The 22,020-nt window shown below is 37.5% G+C and overlaps 1 protein-coding gene across 2 annotated transcripts in view; it reads right to left on the bottom strand.

Annotated features, from left to right (window-relative positions):
• Papss1 (3'-phosphoadenosine 5'-phosphosulfate synthase 1) overlaps positions 1-22,020 on the bottom strand; it is a 133,253-nt gene that overhangs the window by 16,369 nt on the left and 94,864 nt on the right. The window contains exons 10-11 of one of the 2 annotated variants that reach the window (XM_047567035.1): positions 17,824-18,092; positions 441-670 (exon numbers count right to left, since the gene is read on the bottom strand). In XM_047567035.1, the coding sequence (XP_047422991.1) occupies positions 441-670; positions 17,824-18,092 (499 nt within the window). The remainder of the gene's footprint in view (positions 1-440; positions 671-17,823; positions 18,093-22,020) is intronic. The other variant, XM_047567037.1, reaches the window with a different exon arrangement.

The raw sequence follows: 22,020 nt of genomic DNA, 5'->3' as shown, positions 1-22,020 counted from the left end.
AGTCACATAGCAAAGGGCTAGCATCTATAACTTCTGATTCTATAGTTTCACAGTGCCACTTCGAATGCACAGAGTGTACTACCTACAGAAATCACCTATAGATAGAAATTAATAAAACTTTGTCAGTCAAAGGGGGATACATATGTGCTCAATACCACCAATAATTTGTACTACCAATTGGTAGCAGACATGGTAGACACAGAAGTATCAGTACTGCCCTTGAACTCGAAATGAAATTCCTGAAACCATGAACAAAAACAGATGCAATTTTTACTTCTACTTCTAACTTTTGAATGAGAGATGCGTTTCCCTGATTTGCCTTTCTCTGAATCGGTACGACAAAGCCTATCATAAGAACAGCTGTAAAGATGAAGTAAAGCCCCGGAGCAGCCTGGACTGCAAAGTGCTACACTGATTTGTGCAGAGAATGCCAAACTTACTGCTCAGAGTCATAGTAGTCCATGCGCTTCTTCTTCTTGTTGTAAGCTGCAACTCTAAAGGGAACTATTTCCAAGGTGATTAGGCCGGGGGCCATTGTCAGCACCTTGGCACCATGGGTCGGCTCATAGAGATCCTTCCCTGTTTCTGGATGAGGCATGCCAGCAGGGTCCCGCCCAACAATGTAAAAATTGGCTCCTGCAACCATCCGTGCTCTGCAATGCCACTGCACCTAGAATAGAAGTTTGCATATTAAATAACTATACTTTATGACCAAGTACGGAGAAGTAGTAAATGGATTATAAATGCATACACCTTTTATAGCATCAATACCTAAGAGTTGGAAATCTCAACAAATGAATCTTCTTAGAAAACCAGAAACAAAATGAGCATATCACCCCTGCAAAAAAAAAAAAAAAAAAAAAAAATCCTGCCCCAAAATAAGGGTGTATGAATATATGTACATATATGCTACTTACTTATATGAGATGTGTGAATGTACACATACCTGTGCATATGATTTTATACAACTACATGTTGTCCTTTATAAAGTTCAAAATCCAATCTATGAGGTGAGAAGTCAGGATAGTGACTGACCCCTAGAGTTAAGCAACTGCAAGGGGTTTTGGGATAATGGTGATGTCCCAGTTTCAGATCCTGCATCCAGGTGTCAATTCAGGGCTTGCTCATGGAAAAGTCCATTGAGGTGTATACACACAACGTAGAGATTTGCATACTTAATGAACTATTACAGTTGAATAGGTTAAAAAAAATACTGGATGAAAATGACCTAAATTATATGATTACTTACATAAGCTGGTACTGAGCCAATCATGTAACAAAGCACTGTTTTACAAGTGCAATATATAAGGGCAATCCCTTAACTGAATCCCCATAATTGAACTGGTCATACTGAGGGGTTTCAGCTTTTTTGGTAAGCTCCTATTTTCTGTAGTGCTGGGGATGGAACTCCAGAGACTTATTTATGCTAAGCAAAGCAAGTTCTCTACCACCAAGTTGCACCCCCAGCCCCATTTTAAGTCCTTCTACAGTACATACTTCTGCTGCTTTGTCTTGACTCTGTTACATATTATATAATACAGACATTATTTTCATATCATTTAGATTTCCTACTATGAAAGATGGTGTTTGGTTCTTATTCTACTCTATTTCCCATTCCATTTGCCCAAAACAATCATTTTTAAAGTAAAAATTATAATGGTATTCATCTCATAAAATTTCAAAGAAAAAAATGAAACATGAGGTTGTCTGACTTAATTCTAATGTTAGGAAGTTCAAATCATTTAATCCAAACCTTTTGGATTTTTAAAACAAGAGAGAAAACTGGAGAGCTCCCATCTCCCTCAAATTAAGCACCTCACTGTGGGGTTGTCAGCTAGTTCTAATTGAGTTTTATAAAAATTACCAAAAAAATCAACTCACCTCTTAAACTTCTTCTAGAGGTTTTATGAGTAAATTAAATGTGAGCAGAACAAACAAAGTGATAACATTCTCCTACAGGTGACTCATTTCAATTTACATTTTAGTGAATGGTTTTCCAAGGATCACTACTTTAAAAATCGTAACCAACATGAATAAAAAAGAAGGCCCATTGTCAAGTCAACTTATAACCTGAGAATATCCTTTAATCAAGAGAATGCAAGCCAGCCAGCTATAGAAACTTCCTGTTAAGAATTCAGACTTTGGTATCAGGCTATCCTAAGTGATATGCTGCCTGGAAGACGGGGTTGGAAACCACCATGAGCTGCCTAACTCCCTGGCAGAGTTAGGTCATGAGGTATTACCTTGCTATGCCCAGAGGCCAGCATGGTGTCTCAAGAAATTTAAGGTAATTTCTAAAGGTTTTCTAGAAAGTTCTAAAAGAATCTATAAATGGTCAGCCAACAACAAATGACTTGTTTTCTGCTTTATTACTTGTATCTATGAACCAACTAACAAATACTGTTATTTTCTGATTACAAAAGTAATTTAAATATAATTTAATTTATACGTGGCAAACCCTGCTATTTCTTTCTGCAAGTATTTCTCATCATTGCCCTAATCTCCCTATTCTTCAATGGAAGAAACACCCTCACTCTAGGAAGGATGAAAATGCCAGGTTTTTGCTCCCAGAGCCTTCCTGGCCATACACCAAGAGCATCTGAGTACATAAAGGAACCCCCAGGGGTTCTTCTGCTGAAGGTTTCTGGAAACTGTTTTCCTCCCTAATAAAATTTTCAAATTTTACCTGAAAACATCTTTACTTCACCTTTACTCTTTAAAGCTAGTTTTGCCTGAATGCAGAATTCTAGATTAAAAGACTTATTTTTACTTTGCCTATTTTTCTTCTTCAATTTTCTTTAACCTGTTTTGTCCTATTGTCCCAGATGTGGAACACATATAAAAACAAATTGAACTACTATGTATAACCAGAAAGCTCTAATAAAATAAGTAAACAAATATTTTAAAAACAACAACAAAAAGCAAATTGAAGTCATGCATGGTGGTGCACCTGTGACCCCAGTGACAAGGAAGGCTAAGGCAGGAGGATCACAAGTTGGAGGCCAGCCTCAGAAACTTAGCAAGGTCCTAAGCAACTTAGACCCTATCTCAAAATTATTATTATTTTTTTTAAAAGACTGGGATGTAGCTCAGTGGTAAAGTAGCTCTGGATTCAATCCTCAGTACCAAAAAACCTTAAATAGACCAACAGATATATCACTTACAGTAACTTTAATATAAAATCTGAATATTTGTTTTGTTTGCAGAATTAAAAACTTCACACTTGATGGGTTAAGATGTTACTCCAGTGTTTCTGTTTCTTACTGATTCTGAGAAGTCAGCCATCATCCTACAGCTCCTTTGGATGAAATGTTCCCTCTCCTACCCCCAATCTCCTTTTCTCTTTACAGATAATTTTCAGCTGAATAATTATAAGTGCTTATTTTATTTTTTTCTCCAAATTCATCCTGAGATTCACTATGTTTCTTAAATGTGTAGGTTGATGTTTTTCACCAATTTCAACCATTATTTTTTTTTTCAAAACTTTTTCTGCCACATATTCTTTCCCTTACTCCCTGCCTTTCAGAATCTCGATCAGACATACATTATACGCCTTAATGCTATTCCCAAATCACTCAGGCTGTGTTCATCTTTCCCCCATTTTTTCCTTTTGTAAAATAATTTCTAACTTCTTTGTTCAACTGACCTCTTCTGCCAACTCTAGTCTTTAGACTAGGTTTAAGGGCATCCAGTAAATGTTTTCACTTCACATACTATTCTCTTTTAGTCCTTGAATTTTCATTTAATTTTTTAATAGCTTCCATTTTTCTGAGCTTCTCCATCCATAAGACCACATTTTTCTTTTGGAAGCTTTAATGCTCTTATTTGCTTAATTCCAATGTTAGTGTCATCTCGACGTATGGTTTTAGTGAGAGCTTTGATTCTAGATTAGACTCTTTGGTGTATGATGTTGTATGATGGACTGGTAAATGATTTGAGAAAACTGAATTGCATTGTTTTCCTATTGAGTGTTGAGAAGTCAATTCTAGCAAGCAGATAACTGACTGACATCTCTCCTTATCTTTTTGTGGCTTGGCTTTAGGTCTTGCTGGCTAGATTCAGTCTAGTCTTTTGTATCAATTATCAATCTATTGCCTCCCAACTTCAAATTTACCCTTTGGTGCCCACCCTGAGATGACAGATTGAATATGTTAAGTATTTCCCCTTCACAGTGAGCATGATGTTAACTTTTATCAGCTGAGGACATTAGAAAGACATTGCAGGAGGAAGGTTGCTTCTCCTGGTCCTGGTAAACTTTATTTTACTTTTCTTGCTCCTCCTGCATGGTCTGTCAGTCGTTGACTGGGTAGCGAACATATGATGGCACTCTGCTCCAGCAGCTTGCTGCACAGTCCTTCTCATAGACCTCAAAGTCCTAGTCTGAACACAGTGACCATATTGCTACAGCCCTCCTTGGGTGGACACAGGGCCACTCCAAGCCTTGCCTCAGCAGGGGTTCCCACCTCTCACTGCACACTGCCAGACTGTGCTCACATGTGCCCCAGATGGTTGTTTCTTGTGTCCAACCCAATACACATTTCACCCACTGTGCACCATACACAAGTGTGCTCCTGACACCAACCCACTGTGAGTACCAGGTCAGCAGCCTCAGTTAAGCTTGAGCCCGAGAGTGCTATTTTCTGCTCTCTGGAATCTATGAAACAATTCTGGTCTAACAATCCAGTGAAATTCTCCACCATGTAGTGGGCTAAAACCATGCCTTCTTCAAGGAGATCTGAAGCCCAGTGTTCGGAAAAAGATCTCTTTATCTCTTTTCCAGCTTATCAACTTCCTTTGGTGATCTTCCTCATCCCCAAGGTACCCTCTGATAATCTTCCTTGTTCCCAAGGAACATTTTACATTTTTATAGCTACCATCTATTAATTTAATAATTCTTCAAATTTCCCTGTACAAACTATGTTGTTTCCACCTCCTTAATGGATCAGACTGATAACACCCTTTCTCTAGGGCAATGGACTTTACTCCTCAGGAATGCTTCCCTGATGTCTTGTCAAATGCCTGGAGTTTAACAAGGTCTCTCCCCTCTAAGTGGACACCTTCCAACTCTGTAACCTGTAGTGTCTCCATTTCTCCCTCAAATGTACTGCAGACACTCTACCAGGCCTTGCAGAATCACACAAACACAGTCCAAGGGATGATGGAAAACACTCTTGAAGTCCTGTGCTCCTCTCTGTGTTGCCCCTCCTCTCTGTAAGCACTCAGCAAGTGAGCTATTCCACAGCTACAATTCTAGTCTCTGTTTCTGGAGCTCAGCAAGACCACTGTGCTTTACTTGGGTTCCAACAGCCTGGAGGAGGTAAGCAGAGAAACTCCAGGCAGAGAACCAGGGATGGTGCTGTGTTGTTGTTGTTTTTAATTTCATCTCTAAGGACGTGTTTCTATTCTCCTCTTTTCCAATGTTTACATTAAAAGTTCTACTATTTAATTTCACAGCTGTTTTCAGCAAGTCCAGCACAGGATGGTCAGTTACTCCATCATGACCAGAGCAGAAACCTAGCTATATTTTTCAAAGAGGAAGTAACAGCATTTTTGTGGATAGATCAGACTGAGGGTGTGAAAGTGAGAGATCAGTGCAAGATTTTTGAAAAAACTGAAGTCAGCTGAGATAGCAAGCTAAGGATAAAGCATAGCTGACAGGTAAAATGAGGCAGTTAACATTTTAGACACATTCTATTGGTGGACATCCAAGGTGGCTGGAGATACAGGTTTGGAGTTTAGAAAGAGATGTGAATTAGTGGTGGATATCTGAGTATCATCAGCACAGAGAGAAGGCATTTAAGGCCAGAAGACTAGATAAAGCCAAAACCTGGCGTAGGATAAATACAGAGGAGAGTTATTCTTTTTTTTTTTTCCTCTTTTTTTGTGGTGCTGGGGATTGAACCCAGGGCCTTGTGCATTGGAGGCAAGTACTCTACCAACTGAGCTATATCCCCAGTCCAGAGGAGAGTTATTCTAACATGTAGGAAATTAAAAGGTAGAATTATTTCCTTCAGAAGAGGAACAGCTGGGCCAAACACCATGTAATTTTTTGTATATTTTTTATGTACAAAATAAAGTGTTAACAAACAACTACTTCGAAATTAAATGACACTTATAAATATCTCACAGCTCAAAAGAAAGCATAAGAAAAGTAAATAAAAAGTGCTTTGAACTAAGTGATAATAAAAGCTTAAACTATTAGAATCTCTGGGACAAAATAGTACAGTACCCAGATGAACACTTAAGGAATTTGTATCAGAAAGAAGCTAGATTAACAATCAAATTATTTTCAAATTAGGTAGTAGGAAGGAAAAAAACAGAATAGGTATAGAAATATGTGAAATGTAAAAGAAATAATATAGCTAAAAGTTGATAAAAATTTAACAAGTCTAATCAAGAAAAAAGCAAAGAAAAAATATCAATGGAAAGGGAGCTATCAAAACAACCCTACAAATGCTAAAAATGTATTAAGGTAATATTACAATTGTTTAATTACAATTATACAGCTTACATAACTTGGTTTATTTTAGAAGATATAACCCTGCTTGTTTACATGATCCATGTAGGTAATATGTTTTTTCCCATTCTTTCACCTTCTGCCTATGAGGTGAGTCTCTTGGAGACACCATATTGTTGGGTGTTGTTTTTGAATTTGGGCCATTAATGTTCAAGATTATTATTGATATGTGATTTGTGTTCTCAGTCATTTTGGTTTATTTCTAGTTTTTAATTTGAATTAGTTTCTCTTTTGATTGACTATTCCTTTAGTATTGTTCCTTCCTTCCCTGGTTTTCACTTTTCTTTTTTCATTTCATCTTCATGGAATATTCTGTTGAGAATATTCTGAAGTGCAGGATTTTTCTGATTGCGAATTCTTTTTAATTTTGATTTATCAGGGAAGATTTTTATTTCATCTTTAAATCTGAAGCTTAATTTTGCTGCATATAGGAGTCTTGGTTGGCATTCATTTTTCTTTTAGAGTTTGGTATATGTTATTCCAAGACCTCTTAGCTTTGAGAGTCTGGGTTGAGAAATCAGAGGGGATCTGAATTGTTTTCCCCCTCTATCTAATCTGATATTTTTCTCTTGCAGTTTAAAATTTTATCCTTATTCTGTATACTACACATTTTCATTATAATGTGCCTTGATGTGGGTCTGTTGTAATTTTGCACATTTGGGGTCCTATAAGTCTCCTGTATTTGATTTTCTGTTTCATTCTTTAGCTTTGGGAAATTTTCTGATATTATTTCATTGAAAAATATTGTGCATTCCTTTGCTTTGTATCTCTGCACCTTCATCTATCCCAATAAATCTTTAATTTGGTCTTTTCAGTTATCCCATAATTCTTGGAAGTTCTGTTCATGATTTCTTAAAATTGTCTCTCCATGGTTAACTCTATTTTCAAGATTATATATTTTCTCTTCATTGCCTGAGGTTCTGTTTTCCAAGTGGCCTAGTCTGTTGGTGATGCTGCCTATTGAATTTTTAATTTAGTTTACTGTTTCCTTCATTTCAAGGATTTCTGTTTGTTTTTTTCAGAATCTCTATTTATTGAAGTGATCTTTTGCTACCTGTATTTGCTCTCTTACATCATCCTTTACTTCACATCTCAGTTTAACTAGGTACAATCTAAACTACTCTGACATTTCTTCCACTGTGGTATTGATGGATTCTGTTATTAGAGTATCTTGGTTTGCCTGGGGTGATCGATTCCCTTGCTTTTTCAAGTTGTTTGTTGTCTATCCATCTAACAGTATGGATCTGAGGCAGTAGCATTCTCCCCTGTGAACTCAGTGTCCTGAAGGTTTCCAGTACCTCACTGTTTAGGGGGAAACAAATAATAACAACAACCAATTCAAACAATATACAGCATTAAACCAAATAGTTTCTACTATGACATGTACAATGTTAATCATGACAACAAACAAATTATATGATCAGTTATTGCATACAATAAAAACAGCAAGTCTGCAAGAGTTTACAATTTCAAATGGTGGACAGGATGAGAACAGAAGTGAAGAGAATGTGATGATTATGAAGGAGGAAGAGAGAAGACAGAAGTAAAAGATTAAAGGAACAGTGAAAGAGAATAATAGCAATTGACTGATAGAGGAAGAAAAGAGAGAATCAAGGGAAACGGGGAAAATATACATAAAGCAAAAATTTAAGTTAAAAATTGAAAATAAAAGAATACAAAACAAAACTAAGGATACTAATCAAACATCCTACTTCACAAAAAACTAATCCATTTTAAAATAACTGGTTTCAAAAATGCTAGAAACAAGAAGAAAGAAAAATAAATGGAAACTGTATAAATGTTCACGTACCATTAAGGTCATAATTAAACAGTGAAAAAGAAATTAAAAAAATTTTTTGATGAAAAGTTAAATTCTTTCTGCTGGAATTCTAAATATTCTCAGGTTCTCTTCTCAGCAGTTTTAGGTGGGGTCTTTCTGGAGCATGATGTTCCACCCTCTGGATTGCTGGAGTGAGGGAGGTAATCCCATAGGTGGAGTTCCTAGAGGCACAGTTTAGGCTTAAGTGGGTTCCAGGTTCTTTGCTGAATGCCAATTAGTCTGGAGAGCACCTCCAGTGCCCAGTACTTGCTAGCCCACTCTGGAGGACTTTGCCCTAGGGCTCCCCTGGGATCCACCTGTGTGGTAGGGGAGCCAATTCTTAGTCCCCTATCGTCACCTGCAACGCCAGATGCGTTTCTCCCAGTCGGTCCTGCAAGCAGTAGGATTGGATGGCGGGGGGGTACAGCCAGTTTGTTTCCTTCACCACTTGCACCTTGTGTAAACCTCTCTCCATGTTTGATTTTCTTCTGGTCAATTAGGCACACCCTATGTCATGCAGCCTGTGTTTACCAGGCCTGTATTTTAGGCCAAACTCGGGTTTGCCGGGAATGGGGTCCTACACTACAGCTGCAAAATGGTTCCTTCCTTTGTCCTCCACTCCCTGCCTGGACAGATGGCGGCTTCTTTCCCCACGCTCAGATATCATCAATCTGTTTGGCAATGTCCTTGTGGTCACTAAACACTCCCTACCCAGACACACCTCAGGCCTCCCCAAACTATGGGGTTCCTTTAACTCCTTTATCCCTCCACTATGCTCACAGACGGGTGCTCTGGCTGGAGGTTCCCGCCCAGCTGTGACAGTGGCTGTGCTGCTGGGGATTTTCCTTATTTTATTAATCCAACCTCCTGTGTCCCAGATCTGCTTTGATTTTCCAGTTTTAGGTTCCAGTAAAGTATCCAGCCCCTCACCTTTTTTTTTTTTTTTTTGTACCTTAGCATCTGTTTAGAAAATACAAATAAATATAATGCTAATAAATGGCCGACAACTGACAACTCAGTAACCATTTGAACAGTCGTGCATTTCGGAACACATCCTCATAATCTGACATATGAATTTGTCATCTCTTGCACATGCACACCATTTTAAAAAGAAGAAAAAAATGGCCAATAATAGTGTCTGTTATCAGTCAGGAGCACAGCCTCTGATTTACCCATCACTCGGGAACACCGTACACGGAAGGCTGCGTGGAAACTCGGTCCTGCTGCCTTCCTGCTTTCTTGGAGCAGCTCAATACCATGCAATTTTAAGACATTAGATACATATTATCAAATCACCTCCTAAAAATGGTTATACTGGTTATACCATTAGAAGAATTTAGGGATTAGATTCTCCTGTCTATCACTGAGAGTGTGAAAGTGGAAACTAATACAACCCTTTTTAAAAATAAATTTGGATCACCATCCCAATTTGTTTATCTGCATTTCACAGGACTCAAATTCCACTCTAAGGAGAAACTTTTGCACTCTTGGTAAGACAGGCAACAAAAAAATTACAGTAACAATGTTCACAATAGCAAAAAATAAATACAAAACAAAAACAACACACACAACAGAAAAGGTAAAAACATGAATACTTCAATAATGGGAAAATCACAGATAAAGTGCAGTTTGTTCTCCTAATGAAAGACCACGTCACATACGTGAACTACAGCTACATACCATGTGGAAGAATCCTGGTAACATAAAAATATCTGCGAGTACCATAAGTAATGAAAGCAAGTCCAAAAGGACAATGTAAAGCATTATACCCTTTTCATAAAAGTTGGAAAACAAGTAAAAACTAAGAAATAGATTACTTAAACACATGCACATGTGATAAAACTGTGTGTTTGTGTGTGTGTGTGTGTGTGTGTGTGTGCACGTGCGCGCACATGCAAGGGTGTGTGTGTGCACAGTCAAGGAAAAATATATAAAATTAAAGACCCTGATTACCCGTTGAAGGAAGGGAATGGCAGCAGAGACATGGGATTGCTAGAGATAGCAGTAGATATAAGTTATATTTCTCAGGTCAGAGGCAATTCATAGTTGTTCATTCAATGGTTTAAAAAAAACAACAAATGGTTAGGCATGGTGGTGTACACCTGAAATTTCAGCAACTCCAGAGGTTGAGGTAGGAGGATCACAAGTTCAAGTCTACCCTCAAGCAACTTAACAAGGCCAAGAGAAACTTAGCCAGACCCTGTCTCAAAATTAAAAAATAAAAAGGGCTGGGGACAGAGCTCGATGGTAAAGTGCCTCTGGGTTCAACCCCCAGTACCAAAAATATAAAAAATAAAAATAAATATATGATTGAAATTTAAAAAGATCAATTAATTCATGAACAAATGATTATGATAAAGTACCATGTACCACAGATTATGTATGATCAATCTAATTTGATATATCTGTGGTCCATGCAAGATCTTTTTAGAAAGCAGTATTAATTTATATCCTCACCATATTTTACTTTTTTAATATAATAGGAACATGGTAGAAAACTTATTAAGGTTCACATTTCACAACAAAGATTTTGGATGCAAGACTGTGAATCTTTATTATACTACTCAAGAAATTTGTGAATAAAATAAATGAGTAGATGACAGAATTTTCGGAAACCCCAAAGAAGTTTAAAACTACAGTTAGTACTTGGAAGTAGTATGCTTATATAATTAGGCTCAGATCTCAAGAAGTCAAGTCCCTGTAAATTGCTGGAGCTCCTGGAAGTGTTTACAGGCAAGCACAGGTTTATAGCCTAACAGTAAGTAGTAAGTAAGTACTACTTACTATAGTAAGTAGTACATACCCTTCTTACTGCTCCATATACTGATGTAAAACATGGACTAATTACACGAATAAACTGGCATTCACATGGCAATATGTCCCCATTGTCCCTTTTTAAGGGCATCTGCTCAGTTACACAGAATCAGTTTCTACCAAGGAGTCATTTACAATGCATGGATAACTTTCATGAGAAAGCAAAGTACCTACCTCCAACAAATGCATTTCTCTCCCAAATTTAATTGATAATCCTCATTAAAACTTCATAAACCTAGGATATAGCTGTTAGTTATACATATTCACATTCCAAAACACATCTTATTCTTAGCACTTCCATGTAACAGGTCTTAGAAAGCATTATTTGTTCTTTACAAACATAGATTTAGTATTTAACAAGGTGAGACACACAGAATTTCCTATATTGCCATTTAACTCCTCACATGGTCAAAAATGTACATTCATAACACCATTTGAGCATTAAAAAGTTAATTCTACCCCCAATCTCCCTCCCACCCCATTCCTAAATGGAACTTAGGAATCAAGACATTAAATCTTTATAGACTGGAAAATCAGGAACATCCTGTTGATAATCAAATAGTCTTAACAGCTGCTCATTGTTCTGAAAAGCATCTGTGCTAAGGAAACAAATCTGGTATCAATGCCTTCTAAATGACCTACAGAAAACGATTAAAGGAAGAATCATTGTTTTTATTTTATTATTATTAGTTGGCAAATAAGTGTTACTGGCAGACTTCTTCCTGATGTCACTGGAAAAGCTACAAAAACAAGGGTGTGTATGTGTGTGTGTGTGTGTGTGTGTGTGTGTGTGTATTATTACAAGAAAATTCTTCACTTAAAGGTTTGCAAATGCACCAAGTAAACACATAAGTGAGGCATTAAAGAAAAAGAAATGGATAGCTTTCATAAGCCACTTAATCTAACAGCTTAAATCCTGCCAGATCATAAGCCTTAAAACATTTAATGGTTTAAAATATGAATTTCTAAAGGTTATTACTTAAAAGCTCAGATGTTAAAACTGCCTTTTGCTCAGGCACCAGATCTGGAGCTTCCTGATGAGAACCATATCTCTTAGTTCATAATTTACATTTTGAGCAGAGGTCTATAGACAAGTACATCTTCACTGTGACTGTATACTCTTGCAAGCAAATAAGGTACTTCAAGGCATTTGGCTGCAATGAAATGAGTGCAAAGAAGGTCCCAGCCTATCATCCAAGCCCACTGCCATCCCAGCTCTGTATCTCTTTGGTCTTAAGGCTGACAAAGACTCTCTCCTTGACTCAACTGTAGCCAGGCTGATGTGGATACACTAGTCTTGGCCTTAAGTGTCCACCTTTTTTGGGTCTGCAGTGGTCAGTTATAGCAGAAATCTTGCTAAGCCTATTTATTGAGACTCCCCCACTCTCCATATTGGATGGACCTCCATGCCCGCTCAAATTCCTCATCTTCCTTACACCTCAGGTGACATGTGTTCACCTGGTCCGCCTTTAGCAAGAATCCTAACTACAACTGCCAACAGCTCATGTTTTATTTTTTTTCTCAGTAATTTTCCATCCTCTGACCCCTTCCTGCTTTTTTGCTATAAATCCCCACTTATCTGTGTTGTATTCAGAATTGAGTCTCATTCTATCTATAATGAAATCTCTTTTCCCCTGTTGCAATAAGTCCTGAATAAAATTTGATTTTACTACTATACAGCTCAGGGTTTCTTTGATAGAGCAGAGTTAAGTTACTTTCTCTAAATTTCAGTAACCCCACTGGAAAAATGTGAATAAAATATGTATCTCACAAGCATAAATTCTGTATGTGACACATGTGCAGGCACTCAAAAATGGCTACTTTCATTTTCTATATAGTAATAGTTTTTATTATTAAAACACCACACAGCATTTCAATTCAGACTGTGGACACATGCTCTGACATGAAAACTTGCGTAAGTCTCTGCCACATTCAAAACTCTAGGTCTTTAAGCAGACTTAAGAAGCAGCCTTGAGATAAAGACAATTCCCTTATGTGGGAACAGAACAGGACACCGAGACTGTGCAGTATAGTAATTTTTCAGTTTTTTTAAAAGCTGCCAGTAATATTAATTATCATTTGATTTGACATGAGCCAGGTAACGCGGTAACTTGCATTTGTACTATTTACTCCCAACACCACCCACAAAAAACTTAAGTATATATTACTAACAACATGAGGCAAGTATCATAAGAATACAAGGATAAGAGACTGGAGTTGTGGCTCAGTGGTAGAGCGTTCGCCTGGCATGTGTGAGGCACTGGGTTTGATCCTCAGCACCACTGACAACTAAAAAATATTAAAAAAAAAAAAGAAAAGAATATAAAGATGAGAACACAGACTAAACAAAGAACATCAAACCACCACCGCAGGCTGTGATAAATGTTTGATAGTCACTCCATTAGGCAGTCTACCACTAATGAATACCAGTCAGAAATATTCTCACTCATTCTTTTGGAACAACTACATCAATTTACTTCAAGTCTATTTCCAAAAAATAGAGTAGCTACATCATTACCCTATGTACATGTATGATTACACAAATGGTATAAATCTACACCGTGCACAACCATAGAAAAAAAAAGATGTACCCAATTTGTGCAATGAATCAAAATGCAGTCTGTAAAAATAAAAAAATAATTTAAAAATATTTTAACATTAAATAATATTAAAACCCCTGTGAAACTGCACAGCATGGTGCTGGAGTCAGATTACATAGGTTCAAGAACATTCCTATTATAACAACTTCTATCCATTTACTACCAGATGAACTTGAATGGTTATTTAACTTCTCTGTCAGTTTCCTCACCTGTAAATCACAAATAATCGTAGTATCTACTCTCTTATTATTGCTATAAGGATTTTGTTAACATATATAAGGCACTAAGAATATTGCCTGACAAATACAATAAGACAGTAAAACTGCTTTATTATAGTTTATTTCTTCATCATTATCTATAACTATATCTCATTTACTACAAATCTCCATCTCCTCTTCAGTGAAACCCGGTCCAATGAAAAGATTTTTGTGGTTGGTAAAGAAATAATAAAAGTATTAGAGTGTTTGGCTAAACAGTCAGAAATAAAAGATCGAAATGGCTACAATGAGAGAGGATCAAGCTTGGAGAGGACACACTGCTGATGGGAGTATAAAATGGTACAACCACACTAGAAAACAGATTGGGGGCATCATCTAATACTGAACAAAAGCACACCCCATGACCCAGCAGTTCCACTCCAAGCTGCAGCCAGAAGACATGTTCACAAGAAGGCATCACTGGAATCTTCAAAAAGCTGGAAATGGCCCACATGCTCCTGAAGGATACTGGGTGAAATCCCACAACAGAACATTACAGAGACCTGAGAATGAACAATCCACCACTAACCACAAACAAGAAGGGTGATTTTTCACAAGCATAATGGAAGGTGAAAAAAATCCTATTTTAACTCTCTGAGTCTGCTTCCCAGGGTATGCAATCCTCAACAGAAGCAAAATGTGTGTGTAACATCAGGCACAAGGACAGAGACTACTGTTGGTAGGGTAGGTACAAATTAGAGGGGGCAAGAAGGAAAGCTTTTGGCACTGATTGAAGTCTTTTTCTTAAATTCTGGGTGCTTACATTCAAATATTTATATGCTTATGTTAAAATAATAAAAATTAATTTAATTGAATGCTTATTAGGAAATGTTTTTCTAACTTCCTTCAACATGAAACATTTACCTTTTCATAATTTCCTTGAATATGAAGTTAAAATAAGACAAATTAGAAAATGATAAGAATGGGATAGAACCTTAAAGAATAGTTAGTCCAACTTGTATATTCTTTAAATAACCACTCAATGTGCACTTAAACATAGTTCAGAAAATTCTAAAAAAGACTAAGCTGAAATTATAGCCCAGCTGGTAGCAAACCAGGTCAAACCCACCCCTGAACTCCTCGACAATATTCTTGTGTTATTTTTACTAGACCATGCTCTGAAGGGTAGTGATCAGAGGCCAATGCAGGTTCTGCTACAGTCAGCTCATTGATGAGTTTAGGTCATGCTTCCCCAAAATGCAGCACCTCGATATCTAAGAAAACAGCAGAAGCAGGAAGACAACTTTCACTTCTCTCCTTTATCCCTGAATTAAGTCATAAAACTCTGCTGACTTTACCCTAAAGTAGGTCATAAGACTCTCACATTCTCAGGTGTTCTCTCTGTACCCAGAGGAAAAGAAGGTTCCTGAAGATACAGAGATACAGAGAAGGATCTGAGGAAACAGTTCCCAGGGGGGTCATCAGTATCAGATCATAATCCTTTTTCCAATCATATTCCCGCATGACTGTCCACTCTTCATCAAACCACAATGTAGAATTCACAGGATTCTGTTTCTTTGGGTCTTCATTTCTAAAGGTCTTCATGTCATGCAAAACTTGTACTACGCAAATGTGTACCTTTCTCTTGTTAATCTATCTTTTGTAATAGGTACCTTAGCCAAGAACCAGGATGGGTGAGGAAAGACATCTCTTATTGCTCAGGATCATTGACTCAGCTTTGCCCTGCAAGGAGGTCAAGATGCTAGGGTAAGCCATGTGATTTTCCTTCACAAACACCTGGCTTCAAAGTCAGAAGGCATAAACATCTTCCCAATTTAGACAAATGAGTATACCTGACCCTTTATGGTAGTCTCTGAGGACCTTCTGTTTACTATGGCTAGCTATTTTATTATTTATCTACTCCTCCATTCTCACTTTTCAGTTTATTTGAGAAAATGTCATATCTCTTCCACTTTTAGATAGGGAATAAGAAACAGAAAAAGGACAAAACAGGCCCTAAAAAGGGGAAGGTAAATTGCTTCATTTTCTCAGCTGACTTTTAATGGGATTATTGATCTTAAACCCATTCCTGATCTCATTTGGGTCATTCCCACATTAAAAAACATTTCTCCTTTAATTTAGGAGAATATCAGACCAAATGTCTTCCTTAGAAATGAGCACCAAGAGAGGCTGAGGTTGGGGGAACTACTAGAACAAAATTATTACTTTTATTTCCAACACAATAGGCTCCCCTTTGAAAGTCAAGAACGAAAGGTCATGGTGGTAGCTAGTGAACATGAAGGAACACCACTGGCCAGTTCTTAGGAAGGTACCACACAAAAGAGGGTGGAATGTGAAGCATTACCCGACAAGGGAGTTTCAATGCAATGTTTAGGCTGGACCTGAAAGAAGAGTCAAATACATCTTAATCTTTTATCCTGTTGTTATTGCTGCTTTTGTCTGTTTTTCTCAGATAAAGAGGTAACAGAATATACAACCCCATAACTAAACTCCAATAAAAATGTTTAGGCTTAATCCCAAAGAACAGTTAAATGTCTTGGATTCCTTTTGAAATTGTTTCTGGAGGAAGACATCACAGAGTTTATAAGACTAAATTACTTAGATCTTTTTAGAAAGGGTTTGCCTCTCAGATAAACTGAAGAGAATTCATTACCCTTCAAGGCAGGCATGAAAAAGAATGCAATAATAATGTGCATTCCATTCTTTATCTTGAAAAATCAACAGGAAGCTGACTGGGAATTTCCCACCCACTGTTTTTGAGGTCACTTACTGATTTATTCATTCGTTTAGCAAATACTTTTTTGAAAGCCTACTTTTCCTTGAAGCTAAAACTTAATCAAGTCCTCTTCTTTACATATGGATATAAAAAAAAATCTCAAACATTCCTTTTGACCAAGAAATAGAATTCCAGAATCCCCTCCTCACCAATATCAAGAAGCAATTTTACATCTGACTCAATCATGTGCCACTCACAAAGAACAGATGAAAAACATCCTGAACCTTTTTCTAAGATAATGAATGCATTCTGCATTAAGAGATGAAAATGCTGTAAGTTTGGAATGGAATGTCCCCACAAAGGCCCGTGTTGGAGGTTCGGTTTCTAACTTGTTACACTTGGGAGCTGGTAGAATCTTTTAGGGTCTAAACAGATGTTTTCAGGTCACTGGGGTCATGTCTTTGAGGGAACTGTAGGACCTGAGCCACTTCTCCTTTCTTTCACTCCCTGGCCATGACATGAATGGTTCTGCTCCACCATGTGGTTTCTGCCATGATATGCTGCCTTTACCACAGGCCCAAAAGCAATGGAACCAACTGATCATGAATTAAAACCTCTAAAACTTTGAGCCAAAATATAAGTTAATTACCTCAAATATTTGTTATAATAGAAGGTTGACTGAAGATACAGTGCTTTTTTTCCCCACTGAAATTCGTTTAGCTCTTGCAAATTTAGATAAAGCAAAAATAAGATGAAATCTGTTGCTTGAAGACAGTCACCTACCTAGGATTTTGTTAAAGGAACAATATCAGTGTTGCTAGAGCTATGTCTGTAACATGGCCAGGGGTTACAAGAAGGCCTATGTCACACCTTCCCAGTCTCACCAAGACTTCTATCTGCAGGGAAAGTTCTCTCTCTCAGAGCTGGTACTAAGAATCACAAGAAAAGCAACAAAAACCTCTCCAACCTTCCCTTTCCCAAACAGGCTTCTTCTTGGAGGCTACAGGTGGGAAATATCCCTGCCAGCAGGAGTACTCAGGAACACTGAATGTCTGGAATAGATCTGCCCATCACAGAGAAATCAGCAGGTGAAATAGCGACACTACCTGCTGCAGTGAAAAATCTTAAAAGCAACCTACCTCAGTTGGCCCAGCATACATCATGGGAGATGGGAAGATGGCCACCACCGTGCTTTCAGGATTCAGGACTCCTTCCTCCAGCACCGCAGCATGTTGCTTCATACGCCACATCAAAGGAACATCGTCATCCTTAGTCCAGCCACCAAGAGGGTGAAGAAGGAGGATGGGGCGCCGGTAGCCCCTCTCTAAAAGTTGCTTGTGAGTGTCCTGCATTAACAGAGCATGTCCATTGTGCACTGGGTTGCGTAATTGAAATGCAAAGACAGCATCTGAAAAGAGAATTTCCAGAGTGAAGAATTTCTAATATTACCTTCCACAGATTAAGAAATTCTTAAAGTTTGATGCTTAGGTTTAAGAAAACACATGCATGCTTAGAATCAGAAAATGGGTGAAAAATAAGTTCTGCTTTGACCATTTGTTCTGGGCAACAAGAAGCATACATCTAGTTACAAATATTAAGTAAATCTTACATGCCTGAGGATATGTAATATAATAGTCATGGATTTATAGGAATTACTCTCTCCATTCACTGGAAACTGGAGTGTCAGACTCTCTTTCTGTTCCTAATATCTTGTTCAATTACAACAGATATAATTTCTTGGTCTGTGCTTCAATTAACCACCAAGTCAACTCCTCATAGAACCTTAGATACTGTCTTAATAAAGAAGACAGAAAGGTAGAGATATTTGTAGTTTCAAAATCTTACTATCCAAGTATGCTTATTTATGTTGACCACTTCGCTTGACTAGAACCCTACTCTGTCCTGTGATCCTGTGTCAGGATTCTGGATTGCAGTGCAGCAGGAACAGTTCCCCTTTACAAGAGTCACTGCAATTACCCAAACAATGGAACCGCAAGATTAACTGAACTGATTACTGTTTCCTGCTTACAAACCTGGTTTCATTCCTACATGGTGCTCGCTACCTACCAGAAGACCACTCTTAGATGCCATGATTCTTTAAGGTATGGAGTAATTTCACAGAACAGAGAAAGAAGACAGTGTGAGGTTCTCTGTATTTATTGCCCTCACCCCTGATCCTGACTCAGAGAGAGAAACAGCCTCCTTCTCTAATACTTTTTAAACCACAGTAGACACCTTACTCAACCTCTGACCCTCTCCTATCACCATGACAAAGGCAGAGTAGGAAGACTGTTACACTGCACTTGACTAAGACATTTTTGTTTGTTTTGCCACATTCGATAATACCAAAATATACAGTATTATTACTATTATTATTATTATTAGAAGTTCTCCAGTTGCCTTTTATACATGAAGAAGGCTGGTTTTCATCCAGGAAATGGCTAATATGACATTAGGAACAAAGCACAGTAAAGTCCATGATACAAATACTCAAGCATTTAAAATTATTCTGCTTTGGGATGGAGGAGGGATATGCAGATCTGAAATTTTTTCTATCCTTCTAAATTTGCTTCAAATTTTATCTTATATATGGACATGAAAAACCCCAAAACCATTCAGGAGAACTCCACGGCTCCCCTAGATCAAGAATCTGTTTTCTTCCTAACTCTATCATACCTGTCTTTCAAAAAGAATGGATGGAGACTGCATACATAAGTACAAATACTCCTTAACTTAGAGAATGAGTTGCCGAACTTATTCTGCCACTCTGGTACTAGTCTAAACAAATCCCATCACTGAATTTAGTTTTATGGTCTCTCTCCCCTCACTTTACTCTGCCCCTTCTGCATAAACAGCCTTGAACCATGAAGTCACACTTACTAAGCATTAATGAATCTTACTCGTGGGTTAATCTGGGTCCCTGAACAGAGTGGAGAGCACAAGCCTGCAGCACCAGGATCAAGAAGACTGGCTGGTACCGGGAGCTAATAAGGCCAAGGCTGAGAGGACCACTGGTTTGACTAGAAGACTGTTTACATACAGAGAGGTAGGGTGAATAAGTCACCAAATTAAGGATAAGGAACAAGCATTCTCACTGTGGAAGGAAGGCATAAACACAGAAGGGAGAAAGGTCATGATGTTCTCTCAGGCCCCTGAGGAATGGAGCTGACCTTCTACAGACTAAGACCTCTGAAACCATGAGCCCCCAAATAAACTTTTCCTCCCCTAAAACTGTTCCCATCGGGTCTTTTAGTCACACCAGCAAAAAAGCTGACTAAAACAACATGTGAACTACAAAAACATCAAGGTCATGCAAGTCAAGATAAAGACTAAGTGACTGTTCTAGCTAGAAGGCGACTAAAGTCACATGACCTAGGTTCGGAACAGGAAGAACTGGTGATAAAGAGAATACTTGGCTGTTGTTGTTCACTGATTTAAAAAAAAAAAAAAAAAATATATATATATATATATATAGTTGTAGATGAACACAATACCTTCATTTTGTTTACTTATTTTCATGCAAGCTGAGGATCAAACCCAGTGCCTCAGATGTGCTAGGAAAGTGCTCTTCCACTGAGCCACAACCCCAGCCCTGTTCACTGGTTTTTCAATAAAGACTTTGTTACAACATGAGATAATGTGAATGCAATATTTGGATTAAAGAGTATTGCAACAATGCTACTTTCCTGAGTTTGATAAGAATTACACTTTTAGGTAGAAGACTGTCCTTATTTTTAGGAAACACAGGTGAAAATATTAAGGGGTAATAAGACATCAAGTCTGCAACTTACTCCCGAAAAGAGTGAGAACAAGAATGCAAATGAAGTATGTTAATAATTGTGGAATCTGGGTGAAAATTACACAGGAGTTCCTGGTACTATTCTTGGAATTTCATGTAAAATTAAATAAAATGTAAAAAACAAATGAAAACTAAGATGACATATCAAACAATTACAATGTGTAGATCTTATTGAGGTCCCAGATTAAACAAACGCTAAGAAAAAAAAAAAAGAAGGGAAAGAGGGAAGTGGCTATGAAATTACTAGAAATTTGAACACTGACAGGATATTGACTAATATTAAGAAATTATTATTATTTAGGTTCAATAATGGCATTGTGGTTGTTTTTATCGTTAGTAGACACTGAAGTAATGAGATAAGATGACATGGAGTTTGACATTTGTTTCAGGATAATATGAGGGGGTAATGGGTACACATGAAACAAGATTAGCCTAGAGCTGGTAACTAACTACTGAAGCTGGATTAGAAGTACACAGGAATTTGTTACACTATTAATTCTACATATGTTTTAAGTTTCCCACAATATCAAGTGTTGAAAGAGAAGAAGCACTGTAGGGTATCAGAAGAGGCACTGCTCTGCAATAGGGTATTTATAGGCTTGAATTATAGGTCTACCAGTTTCTAGCCATGCCTGTGCCTTTAAGGACTGAATTTCAACTTCTACAACTTTGAAATGTGGATGATTCTAAGGTTATTATTATAAAGAAAATAATATAAAATGCCTAGCCTGGTGAGAGACACATTGTAATACTCAAAAATCCAAGTTCACTAGACAATTCATTCTTTAAAATAGAAAACAACCCCACAGACAGGGCATTGAATCTCCTATTCCACTCTACTACTATCACTTCAGCCAGTTTCCAGAATGAGAGTGCATTACTGTGCAGGGATACACAGGCTCTGTCCTCCTTAACCCCAATCAGGCTCCTGTCTTTGAATACACATCTCAGGTAGAAGATGACTATGTACTTAGACTTCAATCTGATCAAGTCTGAGTTTATGAAACCTGTCGATTAGCAAGAGTATTTATATGGCAGAATATATGCAAGCAAGCAAGAAAAATAAATTCCATCTCAAATGTACATGTTCTAAAGATTCTAATAGTTTACCTGGGTTTTCTTTCCAAAAAGACTTAATCTAGCTTCATACTAGACATTTAATAAATGAGGTTAAGATATATGACTTATTAAAACTTTACTTCAGCAACATATAAAAGATTTCATTGCCCAAATTTCTTCCAGGTAGAATTATTTCCTATCAATTTCACTCAAAAATCCAACGGTCACTTGATCTGCCTAGTCTTTCATAAGCTTCTGGTTTTCTCAATCCCTTGGAACCATTTATCAATGAATTACACAAATGGCTTTAAATGCCTGTTGTTCCAGGCTGAATTTTCATCCCTAACAGTTTGTTTCTCCACTAGAGATGAAAAATGTAAGTCCCCAATCCATTGGAAACTTACATGTCCAAGACATTGTCACAACCAGCACAAGCCAATATGCCTGTCCTCTACCAATTTTCAAAAAAGGATAGAAA

The sequence above is a fragment of the Sciurus carolinensis genome, chromosome 10 (genome assembly GCF_902686445.1).
Source record: "Sciurus carolinensis chromosome 10, mSciCar1.2, whole genome shotgun sequence".
In the NCBI taxonomy this organism is placed as follows: Eukaryota; Metazoa; Chordata; class Mammalia; order Rodentia; family Sciuridae; genus Sciurus; species Sciurus carolinensis.
This window is presented reverse-complemented; position numbering and strand designations above follow the sequence as displayed.